Here is a 20,716-nt window from a genome sequence, read left to right on the forward strand (position 1 = left end):
ATTTGACTTTTAGCTTCAATTTTTAAAATTAATAGTTTCATATTAAAACGAGAGTTCAGTTCACGTAACAGGGTTGACCTTAAAATTAAGGACAGACGTAAATGAATTACTAACCACATGAAATAAATAATAATCTTCAGAAATGACTTTGTCAAAGCAACAAAATAATTAGTGCTTTAACTTGGAGAAATATTGTGTTTAAGTGAGTTAAAATATTTTATAAGTCACAAATGAGAATTGCACGGAGGGACATATCAAAACTTTTTAGGAAGTCTTTATTCATATAAAAAATCTTGATTTATTGACTCATGTGGTCTATATTAAAAGGCACTTAATTTAATATAACAGGCTTTTAAAAATCAATATTGGTGCATGTCTACTTAAAATATGAAAGGGACGCAAAAGGCACTCTTTTTGTGGAACGACCCTTTTATCTAAATCTGTAGTAACAGACGGAATTTGAAGTATTATCCATCCCTGTGACTGGGTATGGTATCTCGTACTTCCATAAGTTAGTAGTAACAATGTTAAGTAATGCAGGAGTTTTTGCAAAAAGGCTTTATAAATTAACAGGATGCAAAGTTTTCACCTATGCAACATCAAACAGGACTAACCTACTTTATGATAAAGGAAGCAGTGATTAGTGCAAAACCTTTCCCCCATGATAAAAACAAAGTGCACTGTGGTAAACTGCAGTTCATTCAAATGTGAGTTCATTCAACCTTTGATTGGATGGGAAAGACGTAAATTGCTACTGATCTGATTGGTCATCTGTTCATTCTCCCCTGAGCAGCAGCATCATCATCATAGGTTTCTAGGGAGGGTGTTTTTTTTTCTTCACCATAAGCTGGATGGGTTTGTGTTGAAGTCACTGGGAGATTCTCAATTGGTTTTTCTCAACAGCTCCCATCGTCTCCTCCTTTCTCTTCTCGACTACTTTTGGAAAAGGTGCTGATTGAGCACCCCCTAATGGCCATTGCAAAACAGTTTTTAACCAGATATTTAGTAATTTGAATATATTAACTATAGATTTATCTATACATTGTTTCTATTTTTATGTTTCATAATTTCAGATTTTCTTGAATTCAGATAGAGGGTGTTCCTCCCCTTCCTCCAATGACCAGCCTCCTCCGAGTGACACAAAGTGACACACTAATACAGCAGTGTAGTGACAGTGAAGTTTGTTAGATTCAAGTTTCGAATTCCACCACTGCCACCATGTTCCTGCCAACATATTCCGGTTAGAGTGTGTGTCAATACTGAATCTCATTTTTGCACCAAGCAAAAACGAGAAACCACACATTCATGGTTGTAGCCGGTATTATTTCTCACTGTCTCTCTCCCAGAATGACATGACTTGGACTCGAGTTTGATGACTTGAGACTCAACTTGATAGAAAATAAAATAACTTCAAGACTCGACTTTGACTTGAGATTTATGGCTTGAAATTATCTGGCCAGGTTTTGTAACGTTTTGTCACTCATTTTGTGGCACAGAATCTTTGTGGATTACTCTCCACACAGCCAGAGACAGTAAAAATCTGATTGGGTAGTGAAACGCACACTCGGCCCTCTGCTTGGACCAGCAAACTGTCAATCAACACAGGTCGGGTGAGCTAGGGCAGTAAGAAGGTTGCGAGTGTGAAACTGAATTGGAAAAATCCATGTATTTCATACATATTTTAATAGGCTACATATAGCCTACCATTTGTAATTAATATTTATACCTTTGCTTATTCGATCTGGTCACTAAGATAGATATACGGCATTGCACCAAATTCTTGTTTCAAAAACATCTAATCTGTGTTTAAGAACCAAAAAGTTGCACATCTTGACTGTTGACCAATGACCAATCAGCATTGGCGCACAAATGTGGATGCACATATCCAGATTAGTGACCAGAAAGTGCTGTAACGATGATGCTGTGAGTTGAGAAGCAGGTGCAGGTGAAACATTTAATAAAACAACAAACATGAAACAAGACAGCGTAACAGTGGCGAGATTGCATGAAAACAGGAAACAATACCAACTGAGGAATGAACATAAGGGAGGGACATATAAAGGGAGGTAATGATGAAGGTAATGGTGTCTAGGTGTGAATCATGATGATCTGCAGGTACACGTAATGAAGGATGCCAGGTGTGCATGATGATGAATCCCAGGACTGGTGGTTAGTATTCCGGTGTGTTGCACGCCGGAGTAGATGAGACAAGCGCTTTTTTAATATTAATATTATCCATATAAAGTACCATTTAGCAATCTGTATGAAAGCATCTTTGCCACAACAATAGGCTACCTGGTGATTTCATTGATCATTTTTATATTTCAGATAGTCCTAGTAGTTTGGGTGGGTTATAATGTTATACCTCAGTGGTACTGGATATATGTCTAAAGATAGCTGTAACATCGCAGTACCTTCAATACTTATGGGATGACGATGTAACATATTCTGGCAAATTAATTACAATATTTGTGAGGAAGAAAAAGGCTAGAGACAGATCATGCTTCCATCTGATCCTACAACCTCCGCTGCATACAGGTAGGCCATATGTGACCGACTGGCTCGATTTGGTCTTATGTAGCAACATTTGAAATTGTGTTTTTTTACATTGGATAAAGGTAGAGACTCAGAGCTAGAAAATGGTATATCACACACTACAGTTGAGGAACAATGGGAAAGTAAAGTCTGCTTTGAAAGTTGATTAACTTGTAACCTTACTTTTGAGAAAATGTCCCTTGAATGTTTTGGTAAACCTACTGGAGAGCTCTTCTTTGTCTACACCCATTCAGCATCGTTCACACCCTCTTAAGACTTAGCCCCACCCATCTCTTTAAGGATTCAAATGTTGTTTTTTTTACCTTTATTTATCCAGGTAGGCTAGTTGAGAATAAGTTCTCATTTGCAGCTGCGACCTGGCCAAGATAAAGCAAAGCAGTTCGACACATACAACAACACAGAGTTACACATGGAATAAACAAACATAGAGTCAATAATACAGTCGAAAAATCTATAAACAGCATGTGGAAATGAGGTAGGATCAGAGTCGTAGGGCAATAAATAGGCCATGGTGGCAAAGTAATTACAATATAGCAATTAAACACTGGAATGGTAGGGTGTGCAGAAGATGAATATGTAAGTAGAGATACTGGGGTGCAAAGGAGCAAGATAAATAAATAAATACAGTATGGGGATGAGGTAGATTGGATGGGCTATTTACAGATGAACTATGAACAGGTGCAGGGATCTGTGAGCTGCTCTGACAGCTGGTGCTTAAAGCTAGTGAGGGAGGTAAGAGTCTCCAGCTTCAGAGATTTTTGCAGTTTGTTCCAGTCATTGGCAGCAGAGAACTGGAAGGAGAGGCGGCCAAATGAGGAATTGGCTTTGGGGTTGACCAGTGAGATACCTGCTGGAGCGCGTGCTACGGGTGGGTGCTGCTATGGTGACCAGTGAGCTGAGATAAGGTGGGGCTTTACTTAGCAGAGATTTGTAGATGACCTGGAGCCAGTGGGTTTGGCGACGAGTATGAAGCGAGGGCCAGCCAACGAGAGCATACAGGTCGCAGTGGTGGGTAGTATATGGGGCTTTGGTGACAAAACGGATGGCACTGTGACTCAATTTGTTGAGTAGAGTGTTGGAGGCTATTTTGTAAATGACATCGCCGAAGTCGAGGATCGGTAGGATGGTCAGTTTTACGAGGGTATGTTTGGCAGCATGAGTGAAGGTAGCTTTTTGAGAAATAGGAAACCGATTATAGATTTAATTTTGGATTGGAGATGTTTAATGTGAGTCTGGAAGGAGAGTTTACAGTCTAACCAGACACCTAGGTATTTGTAGTTGTCCACATATTCTAAGTCAGAACCGGTTAGAGTAGTGATGCTGGATGGGCGGGCAGATGCGGGCAGCAAACGGTTGAAGAGCATGCATTTAGTTTTACTTGCATTGAAGAGCAGTTGGACGCCACGGAAGAAGAGTTGTATGGCATTGAAGCTCATCTGGAGGTTAGTTAACACAGTGTCCAAAGAAGGGCCAGAGGTATACAGAATAGTGTTGTCTGCGTAGAGGTGGATCAAAGTATCACCAGCAGCGAGAGCGACATCATTGATGTATACAGAGAAGAGAGTCGGCCCGAGAATTGAACCCCGTGGCACCCCCATAGAGACTGCCAGAGGTCCGGACAACAGGCCCTCCAATTTGACACACTGAACTCTATCGGAGAAGTAGTTGGTGAACCAAGCGAGGCAATCATTTGAGAAACCAAGGCTGTTGAGTCTGCCAATAAGAATGTTGTGATTGACAGAGTCAGAAGCCTTAGCCAGGTCGATGAATATGGCTGCACAGTAATGTCTCTTATCGATGGCAGTTATGATATCGTTTAGGACCTTGAGCATGGCTGAGGTGCACCCATGACCAGCTCTGAAACCAGATTGCATAGCGGAGAAGGTACGGTGAGATTCGAAATGGTCGGTAATCTGTTTGTTAACTTGGCTTTCAAAGACCTTAGAAAGGCAGGGTAGAATAGATAAAGGTTTGAAGCAGTTTGGGTCTAGAGTGTCTCCCCCTTTGAAGAGAGGGGATCACCGCAGCAGCTTTCTAATCTATGGGAATCTCAGGCGATATGAAAGAGAGGTTGAACAGGCTAGTAATAGGGGTTGCAACAATTTTGGCAGATAATTTTAGAAAGAGAGGGTTCAGATTGTGTAGCCCGGCTGATTTGTAGGGGTCCAGATTTTGCAGCTCTTTTAGAACATCAGCTATCTGGATTTGGGTGAAGGAGAAGTGAGGGAGGTTTGGGCGAGTTGTTGTGGGGAGCGCAGGGCTGTTGACCGGGGTAGGGGTAGCCAGGTGGAAAGCATGGCCAGCCGTAGAAAAATGCTTATTGAAATTCTCAATTATTGTGGATTTATCGGTAGTGACAGTGTTTCCTAGCCTCAGTGCAGTGGGCAGTTGGGAGGAGGTGCTCTTGTTCTCCATGGACTTTACATTGTCCCAGAACCTTTTAGAGTTAGTACTACAGGATGCAAGTTTCTGTTTGAAAAAGCTAGCCTTAGCTTTCCTAACTGCCTGTGTATATTGGTTCCTAACTTCCCTGAAAAGTTGCATATCACGGGGGCTATTCGATGCTAATGCAGAACGCCACAGGATGCTTTTGTGCTGGTCAAGGGCAGACAGGTCTGGAGTGAACCAAGGGTTATATCTATTCCTGGTTGTAACGTTTTTTAATGGAGCATGCTTATTTAACCCTTTCACACGTACAATCACACGGGGTGTGATTAGAACACTCATTTAGAACACTCATTTAGAACGGCCAGTTTCGAATGACGCAACAATCAACATTTGAGCTGGCCACACTTTTTTCAGAAACTATTTACACAAACACAGTCCTTACAAAGTTATGTCCAGAATGTGAGCAGTTTATTTTTGGATGCAATGTTCAGATATTCACAGAAGTATCTATAGCATAACACAATCATCCTAACCGGAAAAATGTAGGCTACATTTGTCCTAGCGCTGAGGAAAGATTGACGCAACACAAGCGGTCATATTTTCTAACTATCGGCTGACATAAACTACACTATGAATTAGCTAATAGCAATTACTATGTACAATTAATCACATCACGGGTGAGCTCACCGTTGATCAAAATAATTGAGTAAAACACTTTCTAGAAATCGAAAGTAATCCGACGATTAGTTTCAGCGCGCAGCCATGCTTTTTTACCTCACAGAAACCGAAGATAATAAGAGAAGACAAGATGAGTTGTTGAAGGGGTGTGGTCTACCATCATTCACATCCCACATTCACTTCCTGAAGTTCTCAAAAAATGAGTGAACCCTTACTCACCTCATTTTGTTATAGCATCTTTGGTCCGACAGATGATCAAGTGAAACCCAGAATGCATTGTATGTCAACAAACATGGCTCCATACACAAAGCTGGAATTAGCTTAGCTCATCATAATCAGTACAACCTTCAAAACATTATTTTACACACATACTATGCGCCCTTTACAATTTATGCAAAAATCGGAACGCATGATTTATCACGGGTAATTGAAAAACGTAAATAAAATAGTAAATATATCAATAATACCACACAAAACATTTTCTGATAGTGATTTATTGATACAAATTGCGCGTTTAGGCAGTCAATCACGGTAACCTCTCACTCCCACTCTGAGCCATTCAGTGTTGTTGTTTATGTAACAATCACATCCTGGAATGGAGAGAACGTTCGAACATCATGTGCATAAAAAAACTCACGCTGGGGCGACCGTTAGAGATATTTGGAACTCACGCGTGAAAGGGTTAAGATGGTGAGGAAGGCACTTTTAAAGAATAACCAGGCATCCTTTACTGACGGGATGAGGTCAATGTCATTCCAGGATACCCAGGCCAGGTCGATTAGAAAGGCCTGTTCGCTGTAGTGTTATAGGGAGCGTTTGACAGTGATGAGGGGTGGTCGTTTGACCGCAGACCCATTACGGATGCAGGCAATGAGGCAGTGATTGCTGAGATCTTGGTTGAAAACAGCAGAGGTGTATTTGGAGGGCGAGTTAGTTAGGATGATATCTATGAGGGTGCCCGTGTTTACGGATTTGGGGTTGTACCTGGTAGGTTCATTGATCATTTGTGTGAGATTGAGGGCATCAAGCTTAGATTGTAGGATTGCCGGGGAGTTAAGCATGTCCCAGTTTAGGTCATCTAGCAGCAGGAGCTCAGAAGATAGATGGGGGGCAATCAATTCACATATGGTGTCCAGGGCACAGCTGGGGGCAGAGCGTGGTCTATAGGAAGCGGCAACGATGAGAGACTTGTTTCTGGAAAACTGAATCTTTAGAAGTAGAAGCTCGAATTGGTTCGGTACAGACCTGGATAGTAAGACAAAACTCTGCAGGCTATCTCAGCAGTAGATTGCAATGGCCCCCCTTTGGCAGTTCTATCTTGGCGGGAAATGTTAGAGTTAGGGATGGACATTTCATGGTTTTTGGTGGTTTTCCTAAGTCAGGATTCAGACACGCTAAGACACCCGGGTTGGCAGAATGTCTAAAGCAGTGAATAAAGCAAACTTATGTGAGGCCATGTAATGTGAGGCCATGTACTAAACAATCAAAGATTTAAAGACTAAAGGCTGGTTTATAAACTCAGCAAAAAAAGAAACAGCCCTTTTTCAGGAACCTGTCTTTCAAAGATAATTTGTAAAAATCCAAATCATTTCACACTTCACAGATCATACTAAAGGGTTTATACACTGTTTCCCATGCTTGTTCAATGAAGCATAAACAATAAATGAACATGCACCTTTGGAACGGTCGTTAAGACACTAACAGCTGACAGACGGTAGGCAATTAAGGTCACAGTTATGAAAACTTAGGACACTAAAGAGGCCTTTCTACTGACTATGAAAAACACCAAAAGAAAGATGCCCAGGGTTCCTGCTCATCTGCGTGAATGTGCCTTAGGCATGCTGCAAGGATGCATGTGGACTGCAGGGGCAATACATTGCAACGTCTGTACTGTGAGACACCTAAGACAGCGCTACAGGGAGACAGGATGGACAGCTAATGGTCCTCGCAGTGGCAGACCACATGTAACAACACCTGCACAGGATCGTTACATCCGAACATCACACCTGCGGGACAGGTACAGGATGGCAACAACAACTTCCTGAGTTACACCAGGAACGCACAATCCCTCCATCAGTGCTCAGACTGTCCGCAATAGGCTGAGAGAGGCTGAACTGAGGGCTTGTAGGCCTGTTGTAAGGCAGGTCTTCACCAGACATCACTGGCAACAACGTCGCCTATGGGCACAAACCCACCGTCGCTGGACCAGACAGGACTGGCAAAAAGTGCTTTTCACTGACGAGTCGCGGTTTTGTCTCACCAGGGGTGATGGTCGGATTTGCGTTTATCGTCGAAGGAATGAGTGTTACACCGAGGCCTGTACTCTGGAGAGGGATCGATTTGGAGGTGGAGGGTCCGTCATGGTCTGGGGCAGTTTGTCATAGCTTCATCGGACTGAACTTGTTGTCATTGCAGGCAATCTCAACACTGTGTGTTACTGGGAAGACATCCTCCTCCCTCATATGGTACCCTTCCTGCAGGCTCATCCTGACATGACCCTCCAGCATGATAATGCCACCAGCCATACTGCTCGTTCTGTGCACTATTTCCTGCAAGACAGGAATGTCAGTGTTCTGCCATGGCCAGCGAAGAGCCCGGATCTCAATCCCATTGAGCACATCTGGGACCTGTTGAATCGAAGAGTGAGGGCTATGTCCAGAAACTTGCAGGTGCCTTGGTGGAAGAGTCGGGTAACATCTCACAGCAAGGACTGGCAAATCTGGTGCAGCCCATGAGGAGGAGATGCACTGCAGTACTTAATGCAGCTGGTGGCCACAACAGATACTGACTGTAACTTTTGATTTTGACACCCCCCCACCCCCCCTTTGTTCAGGGACACATTACTCAATGTCTGTGGAACTTGTTCAGCTTATGTCTCAGTTGTTGAATCTTGTTATGTTCATACAAATATTTACACATGTTAAGTTTGCTGAAAATAAACGCAGTTGACAGTGAGAGGACGTTTCTTTTTCTTCTGAGTTTAGTTGTTGCATTGAATCACAAAAAATACAGGCTTCATGACTTCAGCAGCCTGGTGGTCCAAAATAGCATAACTAGTGTATTTTAACCTGTTAGGGCTAGGGGGCAGCATTGACACGGCTGGATAAAAAACATACCCGATTTAATCTGGTTACCACTCCTACTCAGTAACTAGAATATGCATATACTTATTACATATGGATAGAAAACACCCTAAATTTTCTAAAACTGTTTGAATGGTGTCTGTGAGTATAACAGAACTCAAATGGCAGGTCAAAACCTGAGAGATTCCTTTACAGGAAGTGGCCTGTCTGACCATTTGTTGAACTTGTTTTCCATCTCTATCATTTACTAAGGATCTCTGCTCTAACGTGACACTTCCCACGTCTTCCATAGGCTCTCAGAGCCCGGGAAAAAACAGAATGTCGTCATTCCAGCCCCAGGCTGAAACACATTATCGCCTTTCTCAAGTGGCCCATCAAGAGACACTAGCTTATGCGCGTGACCCCGACCGCCCCCGCCTTTGGGATTTTTTCCTCTGTTTGCCGAAAAGGAGATTCCCTGTCGGAATATTATCGCTTTTCTACGAGAAAAATGACGTAAAAATTGATTTTAAACAGCGGTTGACATGCTTCGACGTACGGTAATGGAATACTTTGAATTTTATTGTCAGGAATTGCGCCAAGCGCGCGACACTTCTTTACTATTTCGGATAGTGTCTGGAACGCACGAACAAAACGCCGCTATTCGGATATAACGATGGATTATTTTGGACCAAACCAACATTTGTTATTGAAGTAGCTGTCCTGGGTGTGTATTCTGACGAAGACAACAAAAGGTAATGACATTTTTATAATAGTAAATATGATTATGGTGAGTGCTAAACTTGCCGGGTGTCTAAATAGCGAGCCCGTGATGCCTGGGCTATGTACTTAGAATATTGCAAAATGTGCTTTCACCAAAAAGCTATTTTAAAATCGGACATATCGAGTGCATAGAGGAGGTCTGTATCTATAATTCTTAAAATAATTGTTATGCTTTTTGTGAACGTTTATCGTGAGTAATTTAGTAAAATGTTAGCGAATTCCCCGGAAGTTTGCGGGGGGTATGCTAGTTCTGAACGTCACATGCTAATGTAAAAAGCTGGTTTTTGATATAAATATGAACTTGATTGAACAAAACATGCATGTATTGTATAACATAATGTCCTAGGGTTGTCATCTGATGAAGATCATCAAAGGTGAGTGCTGCATTTAGCTGTCTTCTGGGTTTTGGTGACATTATATGCTGGCTTGAAAAATGGGTGTCTGATTATTTCTGGCTTGGTACTCTGCTGACATAATCTAATGTTTTGCTTTCGTTGTAAAGCCTTTTTGAAATCGGACAGTGTGGTTAGATTAACGAGAGTCTTATCTTTAAATGGCTGTAAAATAGTCATATGTTTGAGAAATTGAAGTAATAGGATTTTTAAGGTTTTGAAAATCGCGCCACAGGCTGGCAGTGGCTGTTACGTAGGTGGGACGAATTCGTCCCGCCGGTCCCATAGAGGTTAACGTCTGCTCCAAGTAGCAGGGGTACAGTTTCGAGGCTGGTAACATACACAGGGTGAACGAGCGATACGTCCTTGAACTGTAGTTTCAGCATGAATCTCAATGTGAGAGGCGAGGTAGTCTGAGTGACCCCTCGAAGTGTAGTTTCGCATCGTTCCACTTTTAACCAACGTTTAGTTGGCTTCAAAGCCCTTTTGAGATGATCAAACAATGTTTGAGAGATGAGTGATATTGTCGCACCCGAATCAATTAGCGCATGACAAGTTAAGCAGTCCTCCAGGACTGTTTCCAGGTATGGCCGTTTAGATTCGTGGTTAGTGGACATATTCCCCACAAAGTGGAGTGGTCGTTCGCAACGACGTGATGTGCCATTTCTGTTCAAGGTGGAAGCAGATTGACTTTTCCGATTTTGAGTGGGCTTGGCTTTAACCTGTTAGGGCTAGGGGGCAGTATTGACACAGCTGGATAAAAAACGTACCCGATTTAACCTCTCTGGGCTAGGCGGGACGAATTCGTCCCACCTACGCAACAGCCAGTCTAATCCAGTGGCGCGATTTTCAAAAACCTTAAAAATCCTATTACTTCAATTTCTCAAACATATGACTATTTTACAGCTATTTAAAGACAAGACTCTCGTTAATCTAACCACACTGTCCGATTTCAAAAAGGCTTTACAACGAAAGCAAAACATTAGATTATGTCAGGAGAGTACCCAGCCAGAAATAATCAGACACCCATTTTTCAAGCTAGCATATAATGTCACATAAACCCAAACCACAGCTAAATGCAGCACTCACCTTTGATGATCTTCATCAGATGACAACCCTAGGACATTATGTTATACAATACATGCATGTTTTGTTCAATCAAGTTCATATTTATATCAAAAACCAGCTTTTTACATTAGCATGTGACGTTCAGAACTAGCATACCCCCCGCAAACTTACGGGGAATTCGCTAACATTTTACTAAATTACTCACGATAAACGTTCACAAAAAGCATAACAATTATTTTAAGAATTATAGATACAGACCTCCTCTATGCACTCGATATGTCCGATTTTAAAATAGCTTTTTGGTGAAAGCACATTTTGCAATATTCTAAGTATATAGCCCAGGCATCACGGGCTCGCTATTTAGACATCCGGCAAGTTTAGCACTCACCATAATCATATTTACTATTATAAAAATGTCATTACCTTTTGTTGTCTTCGTCAGAATGCACACCCAGGACGTCTACTTCAATAACAAATGTTGGTTTGGTCCAAAATAATCCATCGTTATATCCGAATAGCGGCGTTTTGTTCGTGCGTTCCAGACACTATCCGAAATAGTAAAGAAGTGTCGCGCGCTTGGCGCAATTCCTGACAATAAAATTCAAAGTATTCAATTGCCGTACGTCGAAGCATGTCAACCGCTGTTTAAAATCAATTTTTACGTCATTTTTCTCGTAGAAAAGCGGTAAAATTCCGACAGGGAATCTCCTTTTCGGCAAACAGAGGAAAAAATCCCAAAGGCGGGGGCGGTCGGGGTCACGCGCATAAGCTAGTGTCTCTTGATGGGCCACTTGAGAAAGGCGATAATGTGTTTCAGCCTGGGGCTGGAATGACGACATTCTCTTTTTTCCCGGGCTATGAGAGCCTATGGACGACGTGGGAAGTGTCACGTTAGAGCAGAGATCCTTAGTAAATGATAGAGATGGCAAAGAAGTTCCAGAAATGGTCAGACAGGCCACTTCCTGTAAAGGAATCTCTCAGGTTTTGACCTGCCATTTGAGTTCTGTTATACTCACAGACACCATTCAAACAGTTTTAGAAAATTTAGGGTGTTTTCTATCCATATGTAATAAGTATATGCATATTCTAGTTACTGAGTAGGAGTGGTAACCAGATTAAATCGGGTATGTTTTTTATCCAGCCGTGTCAATGCTGCCCCCTAGCCCTAACAGGTTAACACCAATAAACCCAACCGTTTAAAAATGAATTTAGTATATGTCAATCTAGCAAACTAGGCAACTAAATGTAGCTTGCTAAACAATGTTTTGCTTCCTTTCTAACTAGTTAGCTAGAGCTTGCTAGCCAGTTCAAATAATGACCATATATAGCTGACAATGTCTTCACTTTAGCTCATTTGTCTTCATTATTACAGGAAAATAAACTCTAAAAACAAGATCATTATTTAGTTAATGGCGAGCCATGACAAAATAAAAGCACGTCATTCTACTAGAGAATTTTAGAACTTGGGCACTGTCTCAATTGCCTAACGTTGGGTCTGTTCGAAAATTTGCTCTGGCTACATACTCCGGTTTCAGAGCATTCTCGTCTGATTGTGCCAGAGTGCAGAATAAATGATACATTTGTGAACGCTCAACACCTGTTGAATATGGCCGGTGTCAGTAAACGTTGGCAAAAAAGCGTAATTAAAATGTTGCCAGCAGCACAGTTACAGTCACCAAAGCTCTGGATAACATGAAAACAGCCTAACCAGCTCTGCTAGGGCGAGTAAAATGGTCAGAGTGAGGTGTTCTCTCAGTTGTGTCTGGAAGTTGCTTGCAAGCTAGCCAACGTTAGCTTGGGCGCTTGACTGCCGTTGTGAAGTCAGAACGCTCGGATCCACCCTACTCATTGGCCAGAGCATCCAGTGTGCGCTCTGCACGCTCCGAGAGCGAAATGCTCTGAATTTACGAACGGACAATCTGACAACGCTCTGAATTTATGAATGCCCAGAGCACACTCTGAGTGCACTCTGGCACTGCAGTTTGAATTTATGAACACACCCATTATATCCTCATTTGACTTTGGTGCAGGTCATGTTCTTCACATTACTGTCTCTGGTAAACACATACTATATCAAATAAAATCTAAGTTTATTTGTCACATACACAGGATACAGAAGGTGTGGTGAAATAGTTACTTGCATAATGGAGTCTTTTGTTCAGACATGTAAGTAGCTAGCTAAACAATGAACCATAATCCCAACTCATAAAGTTACTACCCTGCATGAATCTGCAGGTAGCTAACCAAACAGGTTCAATGTTAGCTAGCTTGCTAACATTAGGCTATAACTAGCAATGCAGTGGCTCTGAGATACGAATAATATTACTACACAGATCATACACGTAACGTTAGTTAGTGAGGCTGCCAGATAATGATAGCTAGCAGGTAGCTTACGGTGCGCTTTAACTTGAAGGTAAAATGACTTTCTTAAATCTATCTGAAAATGTAGCTAGCTAGACTATCTTACCCGTATACATGGTTGGACACTTCTCCCTCTCTGTCACAGATGCCATGGGTGACCTACAGTGGGGGGGAAAAAGTATTTGATCCCCTGCTGCTGATGATGTTCTTGGGGTCATAGGCAGCATTCCTCCTCCTCCAAACATGGCGAGTTGAGTTGATGCCAAAGAGCTCCATTTTGGTCTCATCTGACCACAACACTTTCACCAGTTGTCCTCTGAATCATTCAGATGTTCATTGGCAAACTTCAGACGAGCATGTATATGTATTTTTGAGCAGGGGATCTTGCGGGCGCTGCAGGATTTCAGTCCTTCGCGGCGTAAGGTGTTACCAATTGTTTTCTTGGGGGCTATGGTCCCAGCTGCCTTGAGATCATTGACAAGATCCTCCCGTGTAGTTCTGGGCTGATTCCTCACCGTTCTCATGATCATTACAACTCCACGAGGTGAGATCTTGCATGAAGCTCCAGGCCACTTTAAGAGTGTGCTCCTAATCTCAGCTCATTACCTGTATAAAAGACACCTGGGAGCTAGAAATCTTTCTGATTGAGAGGGTGTCAAATACTTATTTCCCTCATTAAAATGCAAATCAATTTCTAACATTTTTGACATGTGTTTTTCTGGATATTTTTGTTGTTATTCTGTCTCTTACTGTTCAAATAAACCTACCATTAAAATTATAGACTGATCATTTCTTTGTCAGTGGGCAAACATACAAAATCAGCAGGGGATGAAATACTTTTTCCCCCCAGTGTATACAACAGTGTGTTCTCTTTTCGACTCCCTCTGCATATTTGCAATCAAATGGGAGAATTGTAATCATCTCCTTAACTATCATACTGTAATTCCACTGGGCATTCCACTGATTTCAAAACTTGGTCCTCCAGAAAGTGAAGAGCAACTTTTGCAGTTCTACTACGTGATATCTTTCAAAAAAGCGGCGTTAAAAAGGATTACCTACACATACTGTCCAGCTCATATTATAGACAGAAGTTTGCCACATGGCAGACCAATCCAAACTCATCTCTCGGAATGTCCAGCCCATACATTATCTCAGCCAATCATGGCTAGCCGGAAGGTTCCAGTCTTTTTCCGTGGCTAAACCAACTAGGCTCGTATTTTAACAATTGTATTCGTATTTACAGATGGCGTACAAGTTTGTTATTAAGACACATGAAAGTTCACATGTTCCAGAAGGAATTTCTGGCCAAAAACAAAATTTGATTAAATAAAGAAGTTTACATTCAAAATGCCTCTCCTGTGAGGTAGTGATGCGCGACATACCCCTAGTTTTCCGAAATAAGTCACAAATGATCCTGCTTGCTCTGGACTCCAGAGAAGTGACAATGTGATATGATATCCCTAATTGATATTGACTGCTAACATGAATGACTTTCAGCTCAAAATGCAGGTGAAAAACACAGTTTATTTCTGATTCTTGCGTTGTGAAAATCTGTCACCGTTTATGGCTGTAATGACAGCCTACATTTGCGCAGCGATTGTGCACATGTGCATGTGCGTGCACGGGGTCACAAGCTTTGAACCACTCCTTTTTGGTGGTCACGTGTCAAAAAGTTTGAAAACCACTGAACAAATTGCTGATTTGCTGAAATGCTATAGGATCGGGTGCAGCGCAAAAGTGAAATTGTAAGGAGAGAGGACTGCCATAAATTAATATGCATCTGCAGCTCCAAAAAATGTTGGTGATCAAGAATATGAACTGTTTACTTATGAAGCTTGACATTTGGGATTTGTTGTTCAAATTAATTTCATAATCAAAATGTGAAAAGGGCTGTCTTGTAGCCTCAATAATTACAAAAAGATTTGTTGTTAAACAAGTCATATTTTGACCCGTTCTACTTGGGACTCGACTTGAGACTTGGGCCTTGTGACTTGAGACGTGCTCTCTCCCCCCTCTCTTCCCTCCACAGGAGACGGAGTTGCATGGGCGAGTGTTAGAGGAGCAGCTCCTGGGAGCTGAGCAGCGATTGGAAGAAAGTCAGGAAGAGCAGGAGAACTTCAGGAAGAGCCTAAGGACCCTACTGGAGATGCTGGATGGGAAGATATTTGAGCTGACAGAGCTCAGGGACAGCTTGGCCAAGCTCATAGAGGGCAGCTAGATAATCACACACCACCTCCCACTGGCCAAACACTGAATTACACAGAGACACACTGACCCCTACTGGCAGAGTCAGAGAACTACACACACAGATACACCACAGGAGTGACATGGCTCATAGAGGTCCTATAGAGCCCACTGGCTCACAGTGCCCCTTAATGTTAGACATACAGAACAGCACTCTCGCAGGTTAGTGCCCCCTTCTGCCAGACCCATAGAACAATAATATACACTGCTGCCAGACCCACACAACAACATAACCCAGTGCTGATGACATAGAACAGCACCCCTTATTGGCTCCTAGGTGTATTGTAACTATACCATCTCCTTCCAAAATAACCTCCTGCAGCTGCTGCCACACTGCCCTCAGCTGTTGAACACACAGAACAGGTGCCCCATGCTGACTCTCTGAACATATGTCTGAGCAATGACAACCTTTGCAGACTGACAGAACAGCTATCCTTGCTGGTAGACTCACAGGAATACGGCTTTACAGTTAATTCATATACAGTATTCAGTATCTGGCCCATGCAGAAATAAAACCCACAAATCTAGTGTTGCCAGCACCATATTACAACACACTGAGCTATTGAAAACCATAGAACTACAGGAGAGCCCTAAATCAACCACTGAAACCCACAGAGCAGGAGCAGGAGTCATGTCCAACACACAACCACACACCTTGGCCTAGGATTTACAAAGGCTGCTGTAAATTGGAGTACTGTTTACATTGATATTCAAGTCTTCATGAGTATGACTGAACCTTTGCAATATGAAAATAATATACCATACTATCACAAGAGAATCTTCCAGAAGCATTGGTCATGCTTTATTTAGAACTCCAGGTAGCCTAGCGGTTAAGAGCATTTGGCTAGTAACCGAATGGGTATTGGTTAGAATCCCTGAGCCGGCAAGGTGGAAATATCTGCTGTTCTGTCCTTGAGCAAGGCAGTTAAGCCCCAACAAAAACTGCTCCCTGGGTGCAGATGACGCCAATTAAGGCAGCCCCAGCACCTCTCTGTTTCAGAGGTTGGGAAACTGACTCTTGACTGGGAAATGTCTTTATGGTTTATTCCTCACTTCTTATTCCACCAGCCCAACTGGTTTATTCCTCATTTCTTATTCCACCAGCCCAACCCCAGAGACCTGGGGAATGTTCCCTCTAAACTGCGAGCACTTCCTCCAGGACTGCAGCGCAGAAGAAATGCCATGCTGTGCTCAGAGATGCAAGAGATTGTAATTCACTGAGTTCGCCCTATATAGATCAACGTCTTTCCTGTGATCGAATCAACATTATATCAGGCCATTTCCAATGCAACAAACCAAAACAAATCAAACTCTGCAAGATTGAGTCTGTGATTGTGTTGTAGGCAAGACCAGTGCGCAACAGAGTAGAATTATATTGTCGGGTGTAGCCCACAAGCGGTCTTTCAATCACGGAGTGAATGAGCTTTTCAGATGATTTCAGATCAGAGTGCAGAGCCAAGCAAGTGCACATTTGTTGATATTCTTTGCTAATTATTAGACCAGTTATAGATAAGTATAGGTCAGAAATGGGGAGTTACTGCTTCCTACAAGAGCACAAACCTTGTAGGCTACATTTCAAGCACTTGTGGAAAAGCCAGTCAGGTAAAAAGCTTTTGTCTTAATTAAAGGGTCAATGTACTTTGAGTCAGGCTTGAATATGCAAATAAGCCAATAGACAGAGGGGTAGCCTATATTGTCTAATTCTCTGTATGGTAATAATAATTCATTTTATTTTGTGAAATGGTTTCTTCCGTCATACAACACAATGCAATCACCTTTTTGGCCCATGATGTTACAGACCAAGTAAAAAATAATGAATTCATGTCAATGTAAAAACATTTTTAAAAGTCTCATGCAATGTAGGCCTGCATTGAACAACACATATAGGCTACTGTAGGCCATAGAAAACAAAAGCTATTTCCATGTGAAAATGTTATGGGATTTGCTCCATTGGTTGTGTTGGTAGGCCTACATTAAGCTCAAATAGCCACAATAGCCTATTGGCTACTTTCTAAAACTGTAAGGGTACAGCCTCAGTGTTCATTGTAAATGCGTGCTGGAAGTTGCACAGAATTCTCACAATGTTGCTAAGTGCCCCCCAAAATTTGAGGAAACATTGGACCTGGGGTTTGGAGAAAAGTTTCAGAACGTTTCAAGCAGTTCAGAGTTAGCCCTGTTCATTTGAAAGATGTTTAAATGTTTTAAAACCTTACACGTTCTGAATCCACCATTACTTCCTCCTGAACAGAGAACACACTGCTTGAGTGTGTTGGAGTGTGTGTATGTGTCTAGAGAGACACATGCACACAGAGGCCTGTACACACACTGAGCAAAACCAGACATTCTCTAGATGACAGACACTTTAATCGAACAATCAGGTATTCAACTCAGTGGTCTGACTCGGACACCAAGACTGCACCTCAAATGACACTCTATTCCTCATATAGTGCTTTACTTATTAAAATATACATAGAAAGACAGATAGGTAGTTAGGAAGATAGATAGTTGAATAGTTTATTTATGTAACTCTTCAATAAAAAAAGCATAGTATGACATTTATGCATAGGCACTTTAACATTCGAGATTATTATATGGCTCAAAGCATAAATGCCGTATGTGCAAGGAAAGAAGAAAAATGGTACCATTCATGTGTCTACTGCACTTTAAGGCGAATAAGGGGAAGAGATGCACACTAAAAGTCTTTGGTCTCAGAAACACTGCGTACACCCACATGAAAAAATACTATGGTTTACTATAGAATACTACCGTACTTACTATTGAATTCTGTAGTAAACTGTAGAATACTATACCACACACTGTAGTATCCCATTATCATGTGTAGTACTTACTATAGAACCGAGGAGACTGGTGGGAGGGCTATAGGAGGACGGGCTCATTGTAATGGCTGGAATGGTGTAAATGGAACAGAGTCAAACATATGGTTTCCATATGTTTGATGTGTTTGATACCATTTTATTTATTCCATTCCAGCCATTACAATGAGCCAATCCACTTATAGCTCCTCCCACCAGCCTCCTCTGCTATAGAATGTTGTAGTATACTGTAGAATACTATAGTATTATCTGCAAAAAAACACTGTAGTGTATATACTATATAGATCAGGGGTGGGCAACTCCTGTCCTCGGGGGCCTGATTGGTGTCACACTTTTTCTCCATCCAAGCAAACACAGCTGATTAATCAAATTGTATTCTAAACTGAAGATCATGATTAGGTGATTATTGGAGTCAGGTGTGTTAGCTGGGGCAAAACTGTGACACCACCCCTGATATAGATACTACTAATTAAATACTGTAGTATATAATTAGCATATACCTGCCCATTCCCCACCCCCATATCCCAATTTGTGCTACCCATAAGTGAGAAACCTAGATGTCAAGTATGCGTTCACTACAGGGTATGGAAAAGAGCATAAGCGGTGAACTGCCTGCCTGCCTGCCTGCCTGCAGGATCATTTTCTCTTTTAGTATTTCTCCAGTAGGTTTTCTCAAGGAGAAAGCCTTCACTTCCATGTCAAAGATAATAAAACAAAAACGCTATAATAAATACTACAGTAATGTCTGCAGAAACACTACAATAAATACTACAGTATACTACAATTTGCAAAAAACACTACAGTGAATACTATAGTATTGTTATACCATAGTACACTATAGTATTTTTTCATGTGGGCAGTTCTTCACCATGGACCTGGACTGCGATGAATACAAAATAACTGTCCTTAGTTTATATATTTTTTTATATTCAGTATATATTATGTATATTAAATATAAGACATACTGTATAATATAACTTTATACTTGGGCTCGGGTGTAACCAGAAAGTTGGTTAAATCTGCAAAATAATTTTCTGTTGCTTTGCTGTACGTTTTTGGATTACAGAAATCAATATCTTAATTTTGACATGAATGATGTTATACTGTAAATGAAAGGCTTTGTTGAGATAATGCGGAGGATATAAGAATTTGTTTTCCCATTTTGTAACTTATGGTACTTAAGTTAAGTATGAGTGTATTTAAAGCTGTGAGAAAGCTGGCAATATTTTTGATTATTTAAGTAATTTTGAACAAAAGTGAGTATGCTATTTAATAAGACGTACCTCAGGCTTTGGATAATGATGCTAGGGTGTACGGCTGGTGTGTTGAAGCAAATGTGATGAAATATGTGGTTGTGGTGGAGATGAATTTGCCGAATTGTATGGAGAATTGACACTATTTCAAAAGTTTTGTAATCGCCATGTCCATGTTGTAATAATATTACTACAGGAAGGAATCACTGTTTAAGTAAAGTTCTTAAAATAGTTTCTAGACTGACCAGCTTTGCAATGGGACACATTGGTTGAAATGACATCAGGCTGACATATTCTGGTTGATGTATATTTCAGAAAATGTCCAGCCTTTTTCCAGACTTATTCTATTGTTCTTGAAAAAGACATCTTGAGACATTTGGATATCTGATGTAAAAACAGATTTCAACCACAACAATTACATATTTATGACATTGTATGCTCACTGGGTCATGTTGAGAAATATGTTGGGTTTAGATTTCAGGGGTTCCCTGCACTGTCTGTTTCTTTCATTCACAGAACCATGGACATGAGAATGGACTACTGGGAAATTGTTGGGTTTTATTTTTCAAAACAGCTGATGGACTAAACTGTGTAGCTTCTTTTATAAACACATAATAGCTCTCCTTGGTCTGGCTATAACTGCCATGGAGTCAGTTTGTATTTCCCTGGTGGAGGTAGTGATACTGTTTGCAGAAGCATACCTTCATTATACATTGACAAAATTGCACAGAATGTCAGGAAATTCAACACATAAGTAAATACACAAAACACCATGAATGGAATTGTAAAATACTTAAATTAATTAACTAGGGTAAAATAATAAAACATGTCACAATTTATATTTTTCACAGAAAGAGAGGCAACTTCAGTACTCGGTAAACAAGGTTTTATTAAGCTTTGAATACATATGAGAAACAGAGAAAAGGCAAAAAGTTATTTTTTGAAAAACTATTGCTACATAAATGTGTCTGAGAAACCATTAAATGTTCAAATAAAGACATCATTTGATCGTTTTAGTCAATCATATGGATGCATTTCTTGTTGAGATTTGTTTATCATTAATTCTCTAACTGCAATATGTTGCACTTCTGAAGTGA

At 41.2% G+C, this 20,716-nt stretch overlaps 1 protein-coding gene and 1 non-coding gene across 4 annotated transcripts in view; both read left to right on the top strand.

The window, feature by feature from the left end:
* The window catches only part of homer1b (homer scaffold protein 1b), a 177,535-nt gene extending 156,895 nt beyond the window's left edge, over nucleotides 1-20,640 (top strand). For all 3 annotated transcript variants that reach the window (XM_014174926.3, XM_014174927.3, XM_014174925.3), the window contains one exon: nucleotides 15,318-20,640. In XM_014174926.3, the coding sequence (XP_014030401.2) occupies nucleotides 15,318-15,506 (189 nt within the window). In that variant the 3' untranslated portion in view covers nucleotides 15,507-20,640. The remainder of the gene's footprint in view (nucleotides 1-15,317) is intronic.
* LOC123730854 (U7 small nuclear RNA) lies at nucleotides 18,999-19,055 on the top strand. The gene has a single exon (XR_006762307.1). It is a non-coding gene; the product is annotated as a U7 small nuclear RNA (small nuclear RNA).
* Nucleotides 20,641-20,716: the final 76 nt, after the last annotated feature.

Source organism: Salmo salar, chromosome 26 (genome assembly GCF_965601325.2).
Source record: "Salmo salar chromosome 26, fSalSal1, whole genome shotgun sequence".
NCBI classification, from domain to species: Eukaryota; Metazoa; Chordata; class Actinopteri; order Salmoniformes; family Salmonidae; genus Salmo; species Salmo salar.